Source organism: Talpa europaea (genome assembly GCF_964194135.1).
Source record: "Talpa europaea genome assembly, chromosome: 3".
Classification (NCBI taxonomy): Eukaryota; Metazoa; Chordata; class Mammalia; order Eulipotyphla; family Talpidae; genus Talpa; species Talpa europaea.
This window is the reverse complement of record NC_140069.1, coordinates 150,234,727-150,249,895: the sequence shown is the minus strand read 5'-3', so window position 1 is coordinate 150,249,895 and position 15,169 is coordinate 150,234,727. Positions and strand designations below refer to the sequence as shown.

The following is a 15,169-nucleotide window of genomic DNA, read 5'->3' as shown; positions in this document are numbered from 1 at the left end:
GGGCGGGTGCTGTTGTGAGTGGTGTGCGGTGGAGCGAGAGTGTGCAGGCGGCTCCCGAGGAACAGGCGCCCACGTCTCTGCCTTTCCTTGCACCCCGAACGCCATCTGCAGCATCACCCGGAACGCCCTGTGCCAGCAGGGCGCACAGATGTGGGAGTCGGGGCCCCGGGTCCTCAGCGACGCCCCGCGTATGCGGTGGGACCAGAGCACACAGGGCTGGCCTGACATCGCAAACCCAGAACTCAGCCCCCAGGCCAGGCCTTTGGAGTTTATTCAAGACAAGATGGCCGTGCTCCCTCCCATGGCGGGGTGCTCTCTCCCATAGTGGGGTGCTCCCTCCCACAGTGGGGCGCTCCCTTCCATAGCGGGGTGCTCCCTCCCACAGGGGAGGAGGGGGGAGGAGGGAGTCATGGGAGGAGGGAGGGGCGGGAGCAAGGCTGAGAGGGACAGGGAGGTGGGGCCGCCTCTCCCTCTGCTCTCGGCTCCTCTCCTGGCTCTGCTCTGGGGGAGCAGGACATCCTGCCCCAGAAACCCAGTGGACCAGACAATTGGACCATCACAAGAACTTCCTGAGCTCGCCTCCGCCCCGTGGTCCTGCCCACAGAACGTGTCCGGTGGGACACAGCGCCCTGCTCGGGCACGGCTGCGCAGCGCATGGCCCTCTCCTCTCGGGGGTTTCTCTTGGAACCACTGCATGGCGCTCACCCCAGCCTCGCCCGCAGCGCGCCCTGAGCCAAGGAGATGCTTTACCCCAGGGCGGGCAGAGGTGGCGAGGGGGCTGCTGGGTGCTGCCTGGACGACCTCTGTGCTTCTGCTTGTTCAGGGGGGCGGCAGGGGGGCGGCTGAGGAGGGCGAGGCTGGGGCCTGGGTCGCCTCCCTCTGATCCCGCAACCCCAGGGTGCAGACCAGGTGGGCACCTGCCCCTGCCTGCTGGCAGAAATGCACTGGGGGACCAGGGAAGTGACCCCCCAAATCCTGGTTTCTGACGCTGTACGGAGATGGTTGAGGGGGCGGCAGTGGCTCCTGGGCCCCTGGGGACATTCTGGGGACCCAGGAGACTGGACACGAGGTGATGCCGGCCTCACGCTGGAGGCTTTGGCCCGCGCAAGCCCAGCTTCGCCCTTGGCCGTGAGAGCGACTTGGCCGGGAGGTCGCACCCGTTTCCAGGCCCTGAGTTCTCGACGTGTGTTACCCCAGGGAGGCCGCGGTGGCCTGTCCACGGTCCCCTGAGAACCGCCACCCCTGCTGATCCTCGTGAGCCTCGGAGCCCGGCACGGCCCTCGCTGTGCTCTGCACACGTTCGTGACCCGATGACAAGGCCTTAGAGCTCGAATAGAGAGTCTCGGGCCGTGCGGCCGAGGCAGGTGCCAGGGGCTGGCAGAGCGAGCGAGCCGTTTCTTTACAGATCCTGCTGCCCAAGGAAAGGTGGGTGGACACGAGGCTCCAGACTGAGTTACAGTCAAGACCTGGGATAGCTCCGTCCCGGGGGCTCTTGGGGGTCTACAGGAGAAGAGGCAGGAATTCAGGGAAGGCGAGTGTCCCCCGCCCTCCTGCCAGGCAGCTGCGGGGGCCTCTGGCTGGTGAGATGGCTCTGCAGTGTGGGTGTGGGCAGCTGCAGCCGGGGCGCTGACCCCGCCTCCCACGCTGACGTGGCCGCGGCTCGTGCAAACATGTGGGTGGCCCACAGGCCCCACTGGGACCCGCTGCTCCCAGAGGGGGGCCCAGAAATGGCCACTCCAGCTCCACCTCAGGGCCAAGGCACACGTCTGGGAGCCCCTGGGCAGAGCCGGGCAGCGCAGCGGAGAAGGGACGGCGGTCACCCCCAGAAACACGCGGCCCGGCGCTCAGTGCCACAGGCCAGCAGCAGGACTATAATTCGCCACGGACACGGGTTCGATACTTTAAAGCCAATTCCTCATGTTTACAAATCTCAAGTGATTTTTAAAAATTAACCCATCGATGGAGCCAGATGGGTCGCTCCCCGCCAGCCGCGAGGCGAGTCTGGACTCCCCTGACGCCACCGCAGACACCCGGCCGGGGCTCACCACAGCTGAGCCTTTTTCAAGTTTTCCATGAATTCTGCAGCCCGTGGCCCCTTGGGTGCAAAATGAGCTACTCCCACCCCCACACAGAAAGGCGAGGAGGAGAAATTCACCACGAGTGGACACGCTTCAGGTTTCTGGATGCCTCTGACCAGTCGCCTGTGCTCAAGGGCGAGCAGGACGTGCGCTGCAAGGAACGGGGCCGGCTCTGCCCGCGCGCCAGGGAAGAGGGGGCACCAGGGAAGAGGGGGCACCAGGGAAGAGGGGGCACCAGGGAAGAGGGGGCACCAGGGAAGAGGGGGCACTGTCCACAGCCACATGCTCTCCTGCAAGCCACGCTGTCTCAGGACGGGGCCTAGCTGTCTGCAGGCTCTGCCTGTCTGCTCTTGTTCACGCATCCTCTTGCCGCCCAGTCCGCAGGGACACCTTCCACCCCAGCCCCTGCCCTCCATCCCTGCCCAGAGGTCAGTGCCTGTCCCCTGGCCCTGGATGCATCCGCAGGGCCGCCTGGGCTGCACGGGGGAGGGTGGGGCTGGCACTCAGCAGAGCAGCAAGGCCGGCTCTGGCTCTTCTGTAGGGCACCTGGGGGCCGGCGCCCGGGCCTGACGACTAGGAGGGCCTCTGACTCAAGTCGGGGCTTCCACGTGGCGGCCTGTTCTGAGCGCGCAGACCCCTTATCTGAATGTGGCTGCGTGGCCAGCGCCTCCCTCCTCTGGAAGATGGACGGAGCTCGCCCTAGTCCCAGTGGGTGCTGCAGCAGGAGAGGCCTGACCTCAAGACTCCGCTCATCAGCAGCGTCCCCCATGCAAGCCTCAGACTTGGTGCTGTCTTCCCACCAACAGCTATGGGCACAGCGGCGTCCCAGGGCGCTCTGCCAGAAGGGGCTCTGGGAAGGAGGAGGCCGACAGTGGGGAATTCTTCTAGCAGGGGACCCAGAATCCCAGAGGAGACGGCCTTTTCCAAATGAGCCTCGTGAGATGCTTCTGTGACATCCGGAGAACAATGTGACGCTGTTTAGAAGGCTCCTGGGAGCAGGAATCTCATCACCAGACAAGGTGCTCCCTCCCACTGCGGGGTGCTCCCTGCCACGGTGGGGTGCTCCCTCCCACAGCGGGGTGCTCCCTCCCATGGCCGGATGCTCCCTCGCTCGGTGGGGTGCTCCTGTTATCTCCAGATTCTCTACGCAGAGCCCTGAAACCGCCTGCTCTCCTCACTCAGAGGGAGTGAGCTGTGCCGGAGCAGCTGGGACTCAACCTCTGACCCCACCGCTGTGGTGGTTCCTCGGCTGTCTGCTGCGGTTTGCTCTTATCCAGGAGACGCCCGGAGCGGCTCAGCCGAACGGGAAGGGCGTGGAATTCCACGGTTTATTTGCCAGCGAGCCCAGGGCCACAAACGTCCGCTCCCAGATCACACGGCTCGGCTCGTCTAAGCCACACACCTGCTTCACGCACACGGCAAATGTCACCTTCAAGCTCACTGAAAATTAAATCGCCGACATGAAATTTGAAGTGAGCCATTTAGAAGGAAGAGAGAAAGCCCCAGGCTGAGCCTGCCATGGGCGCCCGGGCTGTGACTTCAGGGAAATCTCTGCTGACATCCTAGGCGGGCTCCGCCCGAGGCCATGACAGAGAGAATGACGTCATGGGCACGGCCCCTCGGCCGGAGCGAGGCAGGCGACACCCCGCATTATGTCAGCGCGGAGCAGGCCTGGCTGCGGCTTCGTTCTCAGGATAAAATTTATGATGAGGCGGAGAGAAGGGCCAGAAAATGAATGGCAGGGAGGGCGGACTGAGTCTTTACAGACGGACGACCTCCCCACGACAGCCCGGCGACGCGGCCCTCGGGGGAGCAGCTCTTGTTCCCGGAGCCTCGCGCCGAGTCCCTCCTGCGGGCAGGGTGGCCGGAGAGGCGCCGCCAGCGCGTCCCCACGCGAGGGCCCCGGGAAGGCAGGCGTGAGGGAACGCAGGCCACGGGAAGCGTGGCAGGGCGCGCGCGGTACTCACGGGCTCCACGTTGTAGGAGAACAGCGCGTACTCTCTGTCCGGGGAGACGTCGTACCGGAGCGCCCTCAGCGACTCCTGAAAGAAAAGCAAACGGAGCCTCTTCAGGACCTCAGTGACGCGGCTCGGACGCAGCAGAGAAGCCGCGCGCCGTGAGGCGGGGGATAATGTCAGTGTCCGGGACCGGCCCCGTCGGTTCAAGCGGCCGCCTCGCTCTTGGCGCCCACCGAGCAATACTCAAGGAATTGATGTTTTTTCACATTTTTTCAAAGGTCATGGGTACTTACTGATCATCCACGGAAGCAAATCAACGGAATTAAACATAAGAGCAACTTTCTCCCAATGTCTCCGCTTAAACAAACTGGCTCGCTCTGTCCGTGAGCGCCGACACCAGGCAGCTTGTGAGCAGAGCAGACCCGCCCTCCCCGCCCTGTTCTCGCTGGCTTCTTCCTGCTTCTCACCCCCGAGGCCGCGGGCCGTGGCTGAACAACGGTTTCTGCTCAGATTCTTCCCGCCGTGCAGGTCACCTGGCCCGGATGCAAGCACCCACGGGCCGGCCCCCGCCAAATGCCCCGGGGCTCAGGGTGCGGGGCCTGCGAGTCTCTGGTCACCATGCTCTTGCCAGTCGATGGACGCATCCTTGCTGACCCACCGTCATATCTCAAGGCCCTGAGGACTATGTGCCGTTGGCTGGGTCCCCTTGAACACCCCCTCAGCAGGCTGCACCCCGAGCACGGGGTCTTCTCAGGCACTAACACTAGACAAGCTCAGCACGACGCTCGGCGGGGTCTGAAACAGCAAAGTCACCAACAAAAAGTGCAACACGTGGGGCACGGGCGCGAGCTCAGAGAGGACAGCAGCAGGCGCGAGGGGGTGTGGGATTCTGCGGCCACGTTCCGGCCTCTCTTCCTTATGACAGTGACGCCAGTTCATCAGGCGTGTGGCAGTTAAGCTTTTCCAAAATGCCTAAGTGGAATTGTATTAGAGAATTAACCTTTTCAATATTGTCCCCTTCTCTAAAATTCTATCTTTAATTTCTTTCAAATATTCATCAAGATTTTATAGCTTGCTTCGTTCTAAGTCTTCTGCTGGTCTCAGGCTTATGGCTTGTTTTTCTTTTCTTTCTTTCCTTTGTTTTTTTTTTTTTTACAGGTTTTGTTCTTACAGTCAATGGACTATTTCCTCCACTTCCTCTTTTAGGTACTTATGTTAGTGAAAACAAAAGCTATTAAATTATATTTTTTACTGTATTCTTCCTTATTAAGAAATTTTCTTGGTAATTTAGTTTAAAAAAAACTAGCCTCTTTTGGATCTTCCAAGGATGGCATTATATTGTTGGTTATTTACCTATGAAAATGTCCATGGACTGAATCAAAATCCACAATTATTTTTATTATTCTAGAACGCCTGGCCGAGTTGCTTTCCAAACCCCAGGACGTAAATGCGGCTGTGAGTGGCCGTGTCACCCTCCCCACTTCGTCCTGGCATTAGCAATAAACAGGGCGGGAGGCCCCAGGCCGCTACTGGGGGTTGTCCTGAGCCAACCAGGGGGAGAAAGAAATCGATCTTGTACTCAGTGGCAAAAAGATTCACGAGATTTTTCAGGAACCACCAACTTCTAAAGACCCAGCTTGAGCCACGAGATACAGTCAGTGTTTCGTTTTTCAGAGGCGAAGAGAGAGATGTCAGAAATTTTTATAATTTGTTATAAAATTATGAAACTTATAATCTGTGACAAAATACTACATCTATAATTTGTTCATTTGTTGACAAGAGTTTTATAGGAGCAGAAAAATAAAATATGTTAAGCTTGACATTTAAATTATTTCTAAAGTGAGAGTGAAATACAATGCCCTGCAATTCCTGGGACATCAAGTGTATCATGCCAGTGAGTGAATGCTCAGGTGTGATTTTCGTTATTTTTAGAAATCCAAGAGAACACCCCCGGCTGAAACCATCAGCTTCAGGCCTCGCCTGACCCCGGGAAGCCCTGGAGTCCCGACTCCTGCAGGGAAGGTGCTCAGAACCATGTTGGGGGGATCCTACCAGCCGCCCTGCCCCCTTGGGGTGGCCTCCAGATCTCCTGCTTGGACCCTCACGCCCCTGCCCGAGCCCGAGCCCCAGCGGGTGCCCGTGGGCAGAGCGGGGCGAGCCGGGCCGTCCTGCTGTCCTCTGGGAGGTGTGAGGAGAGGCCAGCCCGGAGCCCAAGGGTGACCCAGAAGCTCCCCGCGGCCGTGAGGCGTGGCCCTCACTGCCCTGCCCTGGGTCCTTCCCGAGGAGCTGGCTCTGAGCAGCTGCCTGGGGCAGCGGGGGCCAACCGCGGGCGGGGCGCTCCCTGAGGCCTGGGAGCCACGAAGCTGGCGGGGGAGACCAAGGCAAAGGCCAAGGCCCTGGGGCCTCCCATCAGCAGCGCCACAGCTTCTCCCCGCTCCTGCCAGCTCAGGGGTGCCAGGCAGGCCGCCTTGAGACTGCAGCTGGCCTCGCCCATCACAGCCCTTTTCTCTGAGGCCCGAGTCCCTGAAATCAGCTCAAAGCCTCTGGGTGTCCAGTGAGGAGGGGGCCCCGGGCTGGTGGCAGAGAGGACACAGCCGAGGACCCCAGAGGGAGCAGGAGCTGCTGCTCCGGGTTGGGGTCCTGGGCAGCTCGTGCTCCCCCACCCCGCCAGGGTGCAGGGGACCCTCAAACTCAGGGCCTCAAACTCACCACCACGCTCAGCACGGCTCTGACAGTGGAGCAGGACGCCCGCCCTGAGGGGCCCCCGAACCCCGCTGTCCCGCAAAAGGGAGCCGGGAGGGGGGACAGGGGTCCCGGAAGGGTCCCAAGTCGCAGTGGCTCCGGGACGCGTCCTGGTTGGCATCTGCTCAGGAGCATCCACACGCGGCTGGGCGGCCGAGCGGCCGGGGCACGAGGGACAGCGCCTGCCCCACGCGGTCGAGGCAGCGGGAAGCGGCGGCTCCGAGCAAAGGTCGCGACCCACGGAACAGGCTCGCCCTCGGGAACCAGGACCCTTTCTTGACAGCAGGTGCTCCCTGGAGCCCCGGTCACCGCCCCAGACAACCTCAAACACACGACGGCCGCAGCCTCCGACGGGAGCGGAGGGGCGCGAAACCCGCTCACGCTCCGCCGCTCCCTCGTCTTTCCTCGCAGGAGGGGACCCCACCCCTACCCCACCGGCCAGCGGGCTGCACGAGAAACAAGTACATTTGTGATTAAACCGCAATAAACTTGTTCTTTGAAGAAAAAGGCGTCTTTACACCCCAAATCACAAGCACTTAAATGGCAAGTTAGGTGTTCCTGAAGGGGGAGCAGGGAGCGCGCACGGCCCTGCAGGGGTCTGGGAACCCCCCTGTTCCCCCAGGTGCTGAGGGCTGGGCTATCTGGCCGGGCTCAGCCCCTCCTCTGTAAACGCAGGGTCCACTCCTGTCTGGCCGCCTGTGCCCCAGGATGGAGCGCGCCGGCTTCTGACCCACGCACACCACAGACACGCGCCGTCACGGGGGGCTTGTTTCAAGTCTGGCTCTTTGTATAGAATTATCCCTCATTTCCTCATTTGCTCCCCCAGTTTCCTGGACAAGAAAATGACAAACTCCTTAATTCATTCCTTCTATAATGAACGTGAACCCACCGAAAAGAAGAGTTAATCCTCCAGGTTGATTTTTGGCCCACAACGTCGGTATCTTTCATAGACAACCTGCCCTGCACTTGAACGCCAAATCTCAAGGTCATTTGAATCTTTGGGCAAATGGGTTTTTCCCCAAATTGCAGAGCAGTGCCTTCCCATCGACTCGGAGCTTGTCTGGAAGCACAAACTTCAGGGAATGTCATCAGAGGAAGTTCCCGAGCCCCTAAATTAATATTCCCTGGGCATGTGGCGGCGAGAGCTTTTTTTTTCCTCCACGAGATCGAGCAAGTCCTCCCGAAGTATTCTCTGCATTATTGCAATTGTTCTGTAAATGTGTAAAGCCTGAGGACTTTATCTTTCAATTATATATGATATGCAACACTTGTTCCTGCACCTGCAGAGAAATTTCCGGCACACTGAAAGAAACTGCTTTCATCTTATTAAATTAGTGTGGTTTCAATTTCACATTATCTTCAGTTGCTCAGCCTGTAGTAGTACAAGTTTATTGCTTCTGCTTGGCTATTCTAAAAGTTGAGACCTAAAGTCATTTTCTGCTTTATTGACTTGCAGGAGGGAAACTGAAATTATCCTGGTCATTAGAGAGAGTACTTACAATTTTTTTGCCTTCTATTAACACAGTAGAAATATTGGTCTCCACATTCCGCAGGATCACGTTGCCTTTCTGTTCTCTGTAGATGAATTCTGTATCTACAAGAGAGGAAAGAAAACAGAGACATGAGATGTGAAGGACTCGAGAAGCCTTTGACGGCCACTTAGATGAAGTGAACTGTCTTGTGAAAATAGATATCCTTTGCTTTGTCAAAAGCGTCCTTTAGGGCCTTCCTGGTGGCACAAGGGGTTAAGCACCACACTATGAAGCAGTCCACAGCCTCTGCAGCATGAGTTCGATCCCTGGCCGGCCAGGGAGTGACCCGCAGGGCGCGGCAGACCTCTCCTGTCTCCCCGCTGCTCCCCTCGGCAGTGTGTTTCAGTCAGTCTGCCTGTTCTGCTCCCTGCTCTGTCTCTGGTGAATCTTCTCACCCCCCGCATCTCTGGCCTGTACCCCGGTTCTTGTATAAATAAATAAATCTTTTTTTAAAAAAGTACCTGTTTAAAAAAAAGAGAAAGAAAATTGCTACAAAAATGGGTGGAAGATGGTACTGAAGAGGCCAGTGTCTGAGACCTGAGCGTTTGGGGTGAAGTGTGTAGGGGTACACCTGCAGTACCCACACCTGCAGTCTGCGAGGTTGTCCTCATTTTGTCCACGAGCCTCTCTGCTGCCCCGAGGCTCCGGCAGTTTTCCTGGCATCCAGGTCTTTGAATCTCTACCTTGTGTTCTCAGGACCTGACAGGGGTCCTTGTAAAATCAGCCCAGATTGAAATATCCCCTAGAAAGTCAGCACGAGCACTGAATGGGGCAGGTGCATGTGCGAGCGTGTGTGTGTGTGTGTGTGTGTGTGTGTGTGCGTGTGCACGTTTGTGTGTTCATGCACGTGTTCTCGCGTGTGGACACATAGTGCGGATATGACAGACAATACAAAAGGCTGGGTTCTTGGCACGCAGCCAGGGACAGACAGGCCCGTCTTTCTGAACCGCTGTGAGGGGAGGGCAGGGCATCTCACACCCCCTCTGCGATCAGCGTGTGCAGACCCGGCTCCCCACCCCCCGTCCAAGCGGTACCATCACCTCAGTGCTCTGTGGAGCCCGATATCACGGAATTAAGTTCTTTTCTCGTGTGTCCCCCTTTTCACCTGCTGTGGCTCCAAGTTCTCTTTCCCGAGCTGTGGATGTGGAGCTCAGTCTCCAGCTTGATTTCCCATCTTGCTAATGACGCTACAGAAGCCAAAAATTTCCCTCTGTGGATGGCGTCCGCTACATCTCACAAATTTTGATATGTTGAGCTACATTATTATTCAGTTCAAATTATTTCTAATTTTCCCTGTAATGTCTGCTTGGTCCAATGAGTATTTAAAAACATTTAATTTTCAAATATGTAAAGTTATTCTGGGCCTCTTACTTTTATTGATTTTTAATTTAAACTCAGTGGATCAAGGATACTCTGCACATGAATTCAGCCTTTAAAACGCATTAAAACATGAGTAAGGCCCGCGCTCTGGGCTGCTGTGGTAAACGCCTCAGGTGCATAATTAATGTCATCACTGACTTTTTCTGGGCTGGGCCATCCTTGTTTTCCCCTCGCCTCCTCCTTCGGATTTCCTGGCTTTCATGTCATCATTTTGAATAATTTTTATAATAATGATTTTCCTATTTTTAGTTGTTATTCTTTTAATTTTTAAAAGTTGAGGTAACACTGGTTTATATCATTGCCTGTGACTCCGCGGCCCGGGGCCGCCCTGCAGCTCTACGTCACTGCGCTGCACCCACCACCAGGCGCCCGAAGCCCCCACCCCAGTACATCGTGCTCCCCCCTTGTTGTCTTCTCCTCCCCACCCCGCCTTGGTAGCCCCCGTAGTCAGATTTCTAGGTTTTGTTATTGGTTTGCATGTATCTGCCCATGTGCTCGGCTTCCCTAGAGGCCACGTCTACGTGACACGGCCCAGCCTTTGTCCTCCCCTGCCTGCCGCGCGGAGCCATCCCCGCCAGGTGCATCCTTGTTTCGCAAATGGCAAGAGTTTATCTTTTTGACACCCGAGTAGTATTCCATCTCGTGTCTGTCGTGTGAGACAGGGGCCTGGCTCCCTTCTCTGCGTGTGGCTGTCCAATTTCCCAACACCTTTTATTACAGAGAGTTTCCTTTCTCCAGCACACACACTCGGGGGCAGCGCGGACGGCGAGCAGGGCTGGGGGGAGTGCCTGGCGGGGGGCGGCGCCGAGGTGGGAGGGCCAGGCTGCACCTCCCAACACTGATGTAGGGGAGTGTGCTTGGAGGCCTCAGGGCAGGCGCGCAGCTTTCACGCGAGTGTTTCGTGTTTCGGTCTGAAGGAGCCGGGGCTCCAACATTCAAAACAAGTGCTCTGGGGTTTCTCTCTCCTGCTTTGGATCACAGAATTCGCCAGAGGGAGGCAATGTTGGCCCAAAAGAGATACAGCAGCTTCTCCTAAAACACCAAACCCCTTTTCTTTAAAATTAATTTATAAAACTATATGAACTTGGGGGTTCATCCTCACGTCGAGGGGTGAAGCCTCGCGACCCCGTGCCCACTGCGGCATGGTTGGCAGCAGCCACGTCGGGAGCTGCCTTGTGCCGGTAGAGATGGGCGTGCGGCACGCGCACACTCAGCTGTCAGGGGGACCAACACTGCGGGGTGACACGGGGCCGCACGGGGTCACGCCACGCACAGTGGGTGGGAAAATGAGCGGCCATTTCCGAACTGTCTCTCGCACGTGGGGTGTGAGTCACCCAAGCAGACGAGCAGCCACAACACACACCACCCCGAGTGTTTCTAGGTCCTTTCTCGAAGAGCCGCCGCGCTCACTGGTCCCGCCAGCAGGACAGCGCCTGGCGCCAGCTGCGTGCCGTTCTCGGGGGGCCACAGAAAGACAGTGAGGACCTTTTGACTCTCCCTTCCAAACTGGAATTGGGGTGTGGGTTCTCTGAGGCCGGGGGCCTAGCATGGCGGGTTGGGGTCGCGGGTCTCACACCCTGTGGACTTCGACTTAGGGAGGGACGGCACAGTCCCCACTGGACAGCATGGGTGAGGCACTGACAGGCGCCGCAGCAGAAACGGGTGCAGCTGGGAAGTCGCTGGGACGCAGCTCCGTCCATTTCAAAGGCAGCCCTCGTGGCTTCACACCCCACAAGTTCCCACAAGACCCCAGAATGTCCAGTTTTATATCTTTGCTGAATGTCCCCCCCCAAAGAGCTCTTTTTAAAAAAGATTTATTTATTTATGCATACAAGAATGGGGGTACAGGCCAGAGGTGTGGCGGGTGAGAGGACTCCCCAGAGAGAGTGGGAAACAGAACAGGTGGATCCACTGAAATCCACTGCTGAGGGGAGCAGCAGGGAGACAGGAGAGGTCTGCTGCGCCGTGTGGGTAGCTCCCTGGCCGGGGATGGAACTCATGCTGCAGAGGCTGCGGACAGCTTCATAGTGCTGAGCCTTAACCCCTTGCGCCACCAGGGAGGCCCCACAAATAGCTCTTAAAAACTTTTAAATCTCCACTCTTCTCATGGGGAGCAACTTCTATGTGCCTCGACAGAACTGCGCTCAGACTCCAAAGAGGCGGCTCACCCCAGCCCCAGGAACCAGCAGAACCCCGTGGAGCTGACACTGTCGTTTATCTACTCACGTGACCCAGGGGGAACAACTCTTTGTAGAATTAGGATTTGTTTTTTTGCAATTACTTTTGTCACCGGGATTTATCATAAAAGAAAATCGAAGGTGAGGGAGGCTTCAAAAAAAAAACAAAACAAAACATTTAGGTGGACGATGAAATTGAAAAAACACGAAAGAAGTCCCTGGTAGTCACGTGTGTTTACGAATATTTACGCGCAGTTACAAAAATCTGAGACCCCAAGAAGCTGTTCCGATGCCGCGGCTGATATTTGGTGACTCTCACAGCAGTTCAGTAACAAGTGCCACGGGGGTGTCCACACTCTGCCACTTTGAAATGGGCAGAGACCCCACACCCGCTGGGTGGGTTTGCAGGGGGATGTGCGCCCTGCCTGCCCGGCCGCCCCCTCCTGTCCTTGGCGCTGAGTGAGTTTGTGGGTCTGTAAATTGTATTGCGGGGCCGGTAACGAGCAGGATCTGCCAGACATGCAAACGGATGTGTCTGCTGGAGATGAAACTGGCCCCCCACCCGCCCCGTGGAAAGAGTCAGGTTTGCAGCAAATTGAAGTTCGCATTTCTGATGCTCACAGTCTGCCTTGCTTATTCTTTTCTGATTTTGTGGCTCTCTCAGTCATGAGCCAGGTGAAATCTGAGGCGTGTTATGATTACATTCTGCAGGGCTTCCTGCTTCCTGCGCGCGCGCGGCTACTCGGTGTGACTGCAAGTCACTTTGGGATTTGGGGATCCCCTTCCTTCCTGCCCGCCTCCCTCCCTCCTTTCTTGTTTATTTTCTTACATCTCCGTTGATTTTTGCATGGTATTTGATTTCTCCGGTTTAGTCCCACAGAGTTCTCCCACCATCACAGCCCCCGCCATGCACCCTTCCCTGTGGTGACCCCTCCGCCTTCCCTGCCGGATGCCTCTGATCCATGATCAGCCTGCAAGCCTTGCCTCCTTCCCCCACACCCCCCTGTTTGGTGTCTGAATTCCACATATAAGTTTATATGGGGAGACACCCCGTATTGAGCGTTCCCACACCTCCAAATAACCTCCCAAGTCATACCAAATTGGAACGTTCTAGTTCTGGGCGGTGAGGGAGCCTGTGACACGAGGCTGAGCCTCGAGAACTGGCCTCTAGAAAATTCTTCAGTTAAAACTCATCACGTGCCGGATGCCACTGGCCGGCTTGTTCGGAAATGAGCCGACTTGCACAGCTGCCTCTGCGTGGCCCTCACCACTGCGACTTAAAGCAATCACCCCGCGCGGGCAGTGGGCAGGCTGACCGCGCACAGGAGAAAGTCACTGCTCAAGTCAATTCTGTCTCACGCAGAAAAACAGCAGCGATGACCAGAGGTTCCTTTACCCTCCCGGGATGAGCGGGGGCACCTCAGAAGGCACAGGGCAGACCTGCCCAGCGCCTGGGCCAGCCTTGAGCGCAGGGGCACAGAGGGGCTGCCGGTAGGTGGCCTCCAGGACAGGCACGCGCTGCCCCCATCTGCCTGGGCTGCGCTGCCTGGACCTGTCCACTCAGGCAGGACGGCCCCCCCACACCCGGGTCAGGAGAGGGTGTGGCTGCCCCGTGCTCCCACCTGGCAGGAGAGGAGCAAGATCACCCACAGGCTCGCGACAGAGCTGCCCTGTGTCATGTCTGGCTCTGGCCACAGGGGCTCTGCCGGGTGCTGGGGACTAGCCAGGCAAACAGAGCGGGGCCATAGGGGAGCGTGCTGCGTGTCGGAAGGAAGGGTTTGCGTTTGCAGCTCGCGAAGGAGAGCCCATCTCTAACCACGCATCGTGAACCGAAGGGCTAGGAAGTCCCCACCTGAGCCAGCGGTGACCCGGGTGACCGTAGACAGACACTTGGCTTGGCGTTCCCAGCTGGCAGAAGTGGGGATCCGAGGGATGGGAGGGGCTACCTCCTGTGGCTCAGAACAACACCAGGGGTCAGTGATTAAGTATCCAGAACCACTCACGCTGTTGGCCTCTGCTGACGGGACCCAATGCCACTGTGGTCCTCCCACGGATTTCTAACGTGACCGTGACATGTCATGGACATTAGCGGCCCTGACACACGTGGGGGCTTTAAGAATCCCAGCAGGCCAGGGCTACCCCCTGGGTGCAGGGACACGGTCGGCGCCAGCCCCAGCAGAGGTCGGTCAGGTCTGCCAGTTAATGAGGCTGGCGTGGGTGGAAACCCAATTTCATCCTTACCAGAAGTCTTTAAAATTAGAAATCCTGCCTGTCCGCACTGTATGTGATTCAGAGGCCAAAGCAGTCAATAAATTTAATTTCTACCCATCTTAAAAAAAAAGTCAAAACATTTCCGCTAAAATGAGACCACATCAAGGCCTACATCTACCACTAAAAAAATCCTGACTTAATTTAAGTTTCTCTCTACGGTCCTTGAATTAAAAGGATAACTAAGCTTGAATTGTCAGGATCCTAACCTGGCTGATATATTCCACCGCTAAGGACAGATTTCGGAAGCAAGGACCCGCTCCCGCACAAAAGAGCAAGTGATCTGCACTGAGATTCAGCAAACACAGAAGGGCTCGGCCATCTCAGGGGCCTCTGGCTGTGCGGCCTGCGACGCGAGCCTCGTGTGGGCACCGCCTCTAGGGTGGTGGGCACGGAGGCCCCGCCTGCATCCCCAGGCTCCCCGGCCCCTTGCCGAGCTGCGTGTGGGGTCCCAGCACCAGCCCAGCCGGGAATGGGGCTCCTCCTGGTGGGCATGGCCTTCCTGCCTACTCGCCGGCGAGGGCAACTGTCACTGCACTTGGAAATCAATTTCCATAAGGGCGGGCGTCTCCGACAAACCCAAAGTGAGTCAGGCCTAGAAACGCCCGGTCTGAATGTCCAGGTTCTCTGAGGAAACTTCTAGAGACACTGTCCCTACTCCCGTTCACGGATTACTATTGGCTAGAAAGGGAAATTAGGAGCATGCTAGTCACCCTGCTGACGCCACCCTGCTGACATCACCCTGCTGATGTCACCCTGCTGACGCCACCCTGCTGATGCCACCCTGCTGACATCACCCTGCTGACGTCACCCTGCTGACGCCACCCTGCTGACGCCAGCGCGGGAGAGATGTTTCCCGGTGCTTCTTCACCACCACCATGACCTGACCAAGCACTTTGGGGGCAGGGGTTACTTTTACTATCCTAAATATGTATTTTAATTTCAAAAGTAAAGAGAAACACACGTTCTCTCTTCAGGTACCATGGGCCGTCACCAGCTACATATTTTCAGCATTCTCTACGGGAAAGAAGGAA

At 57.3% G+C, this 15,169-nt stretch overlaps 1 protein-coding gene across 4 annotated transcripts in view; it reads right to left on the bottom strand.

Moving 5' to 3' along the window:
* DPP6 (dipeptidyl peptidase like 6) overlaps positions 1-15,169 on the bottom strand; it is a gene marked incomplete at both ends in the record, with an annotated part of 400,205 nt that overhangs the window by 95,793 nt on the left and 289,243 nt on the right. For all 4 annotated transcript variants that reach the window (XM_084230872.1, XM_084230874.1, XM_084230871.1 and 1 more), the window contains 2 exons: positions 4,046-4,120; positions 8,278-8,372. In XM_084230872.1, coding sequence (XP_084086998.1) covers positions 4,046-4,120; positions 8,278-8,372 — 170 coding nt within the window. The remainder of the gene's footprint in view (positions 1-4,045; positions 4,121-8,277; positions 8,373-15,169) is intronic.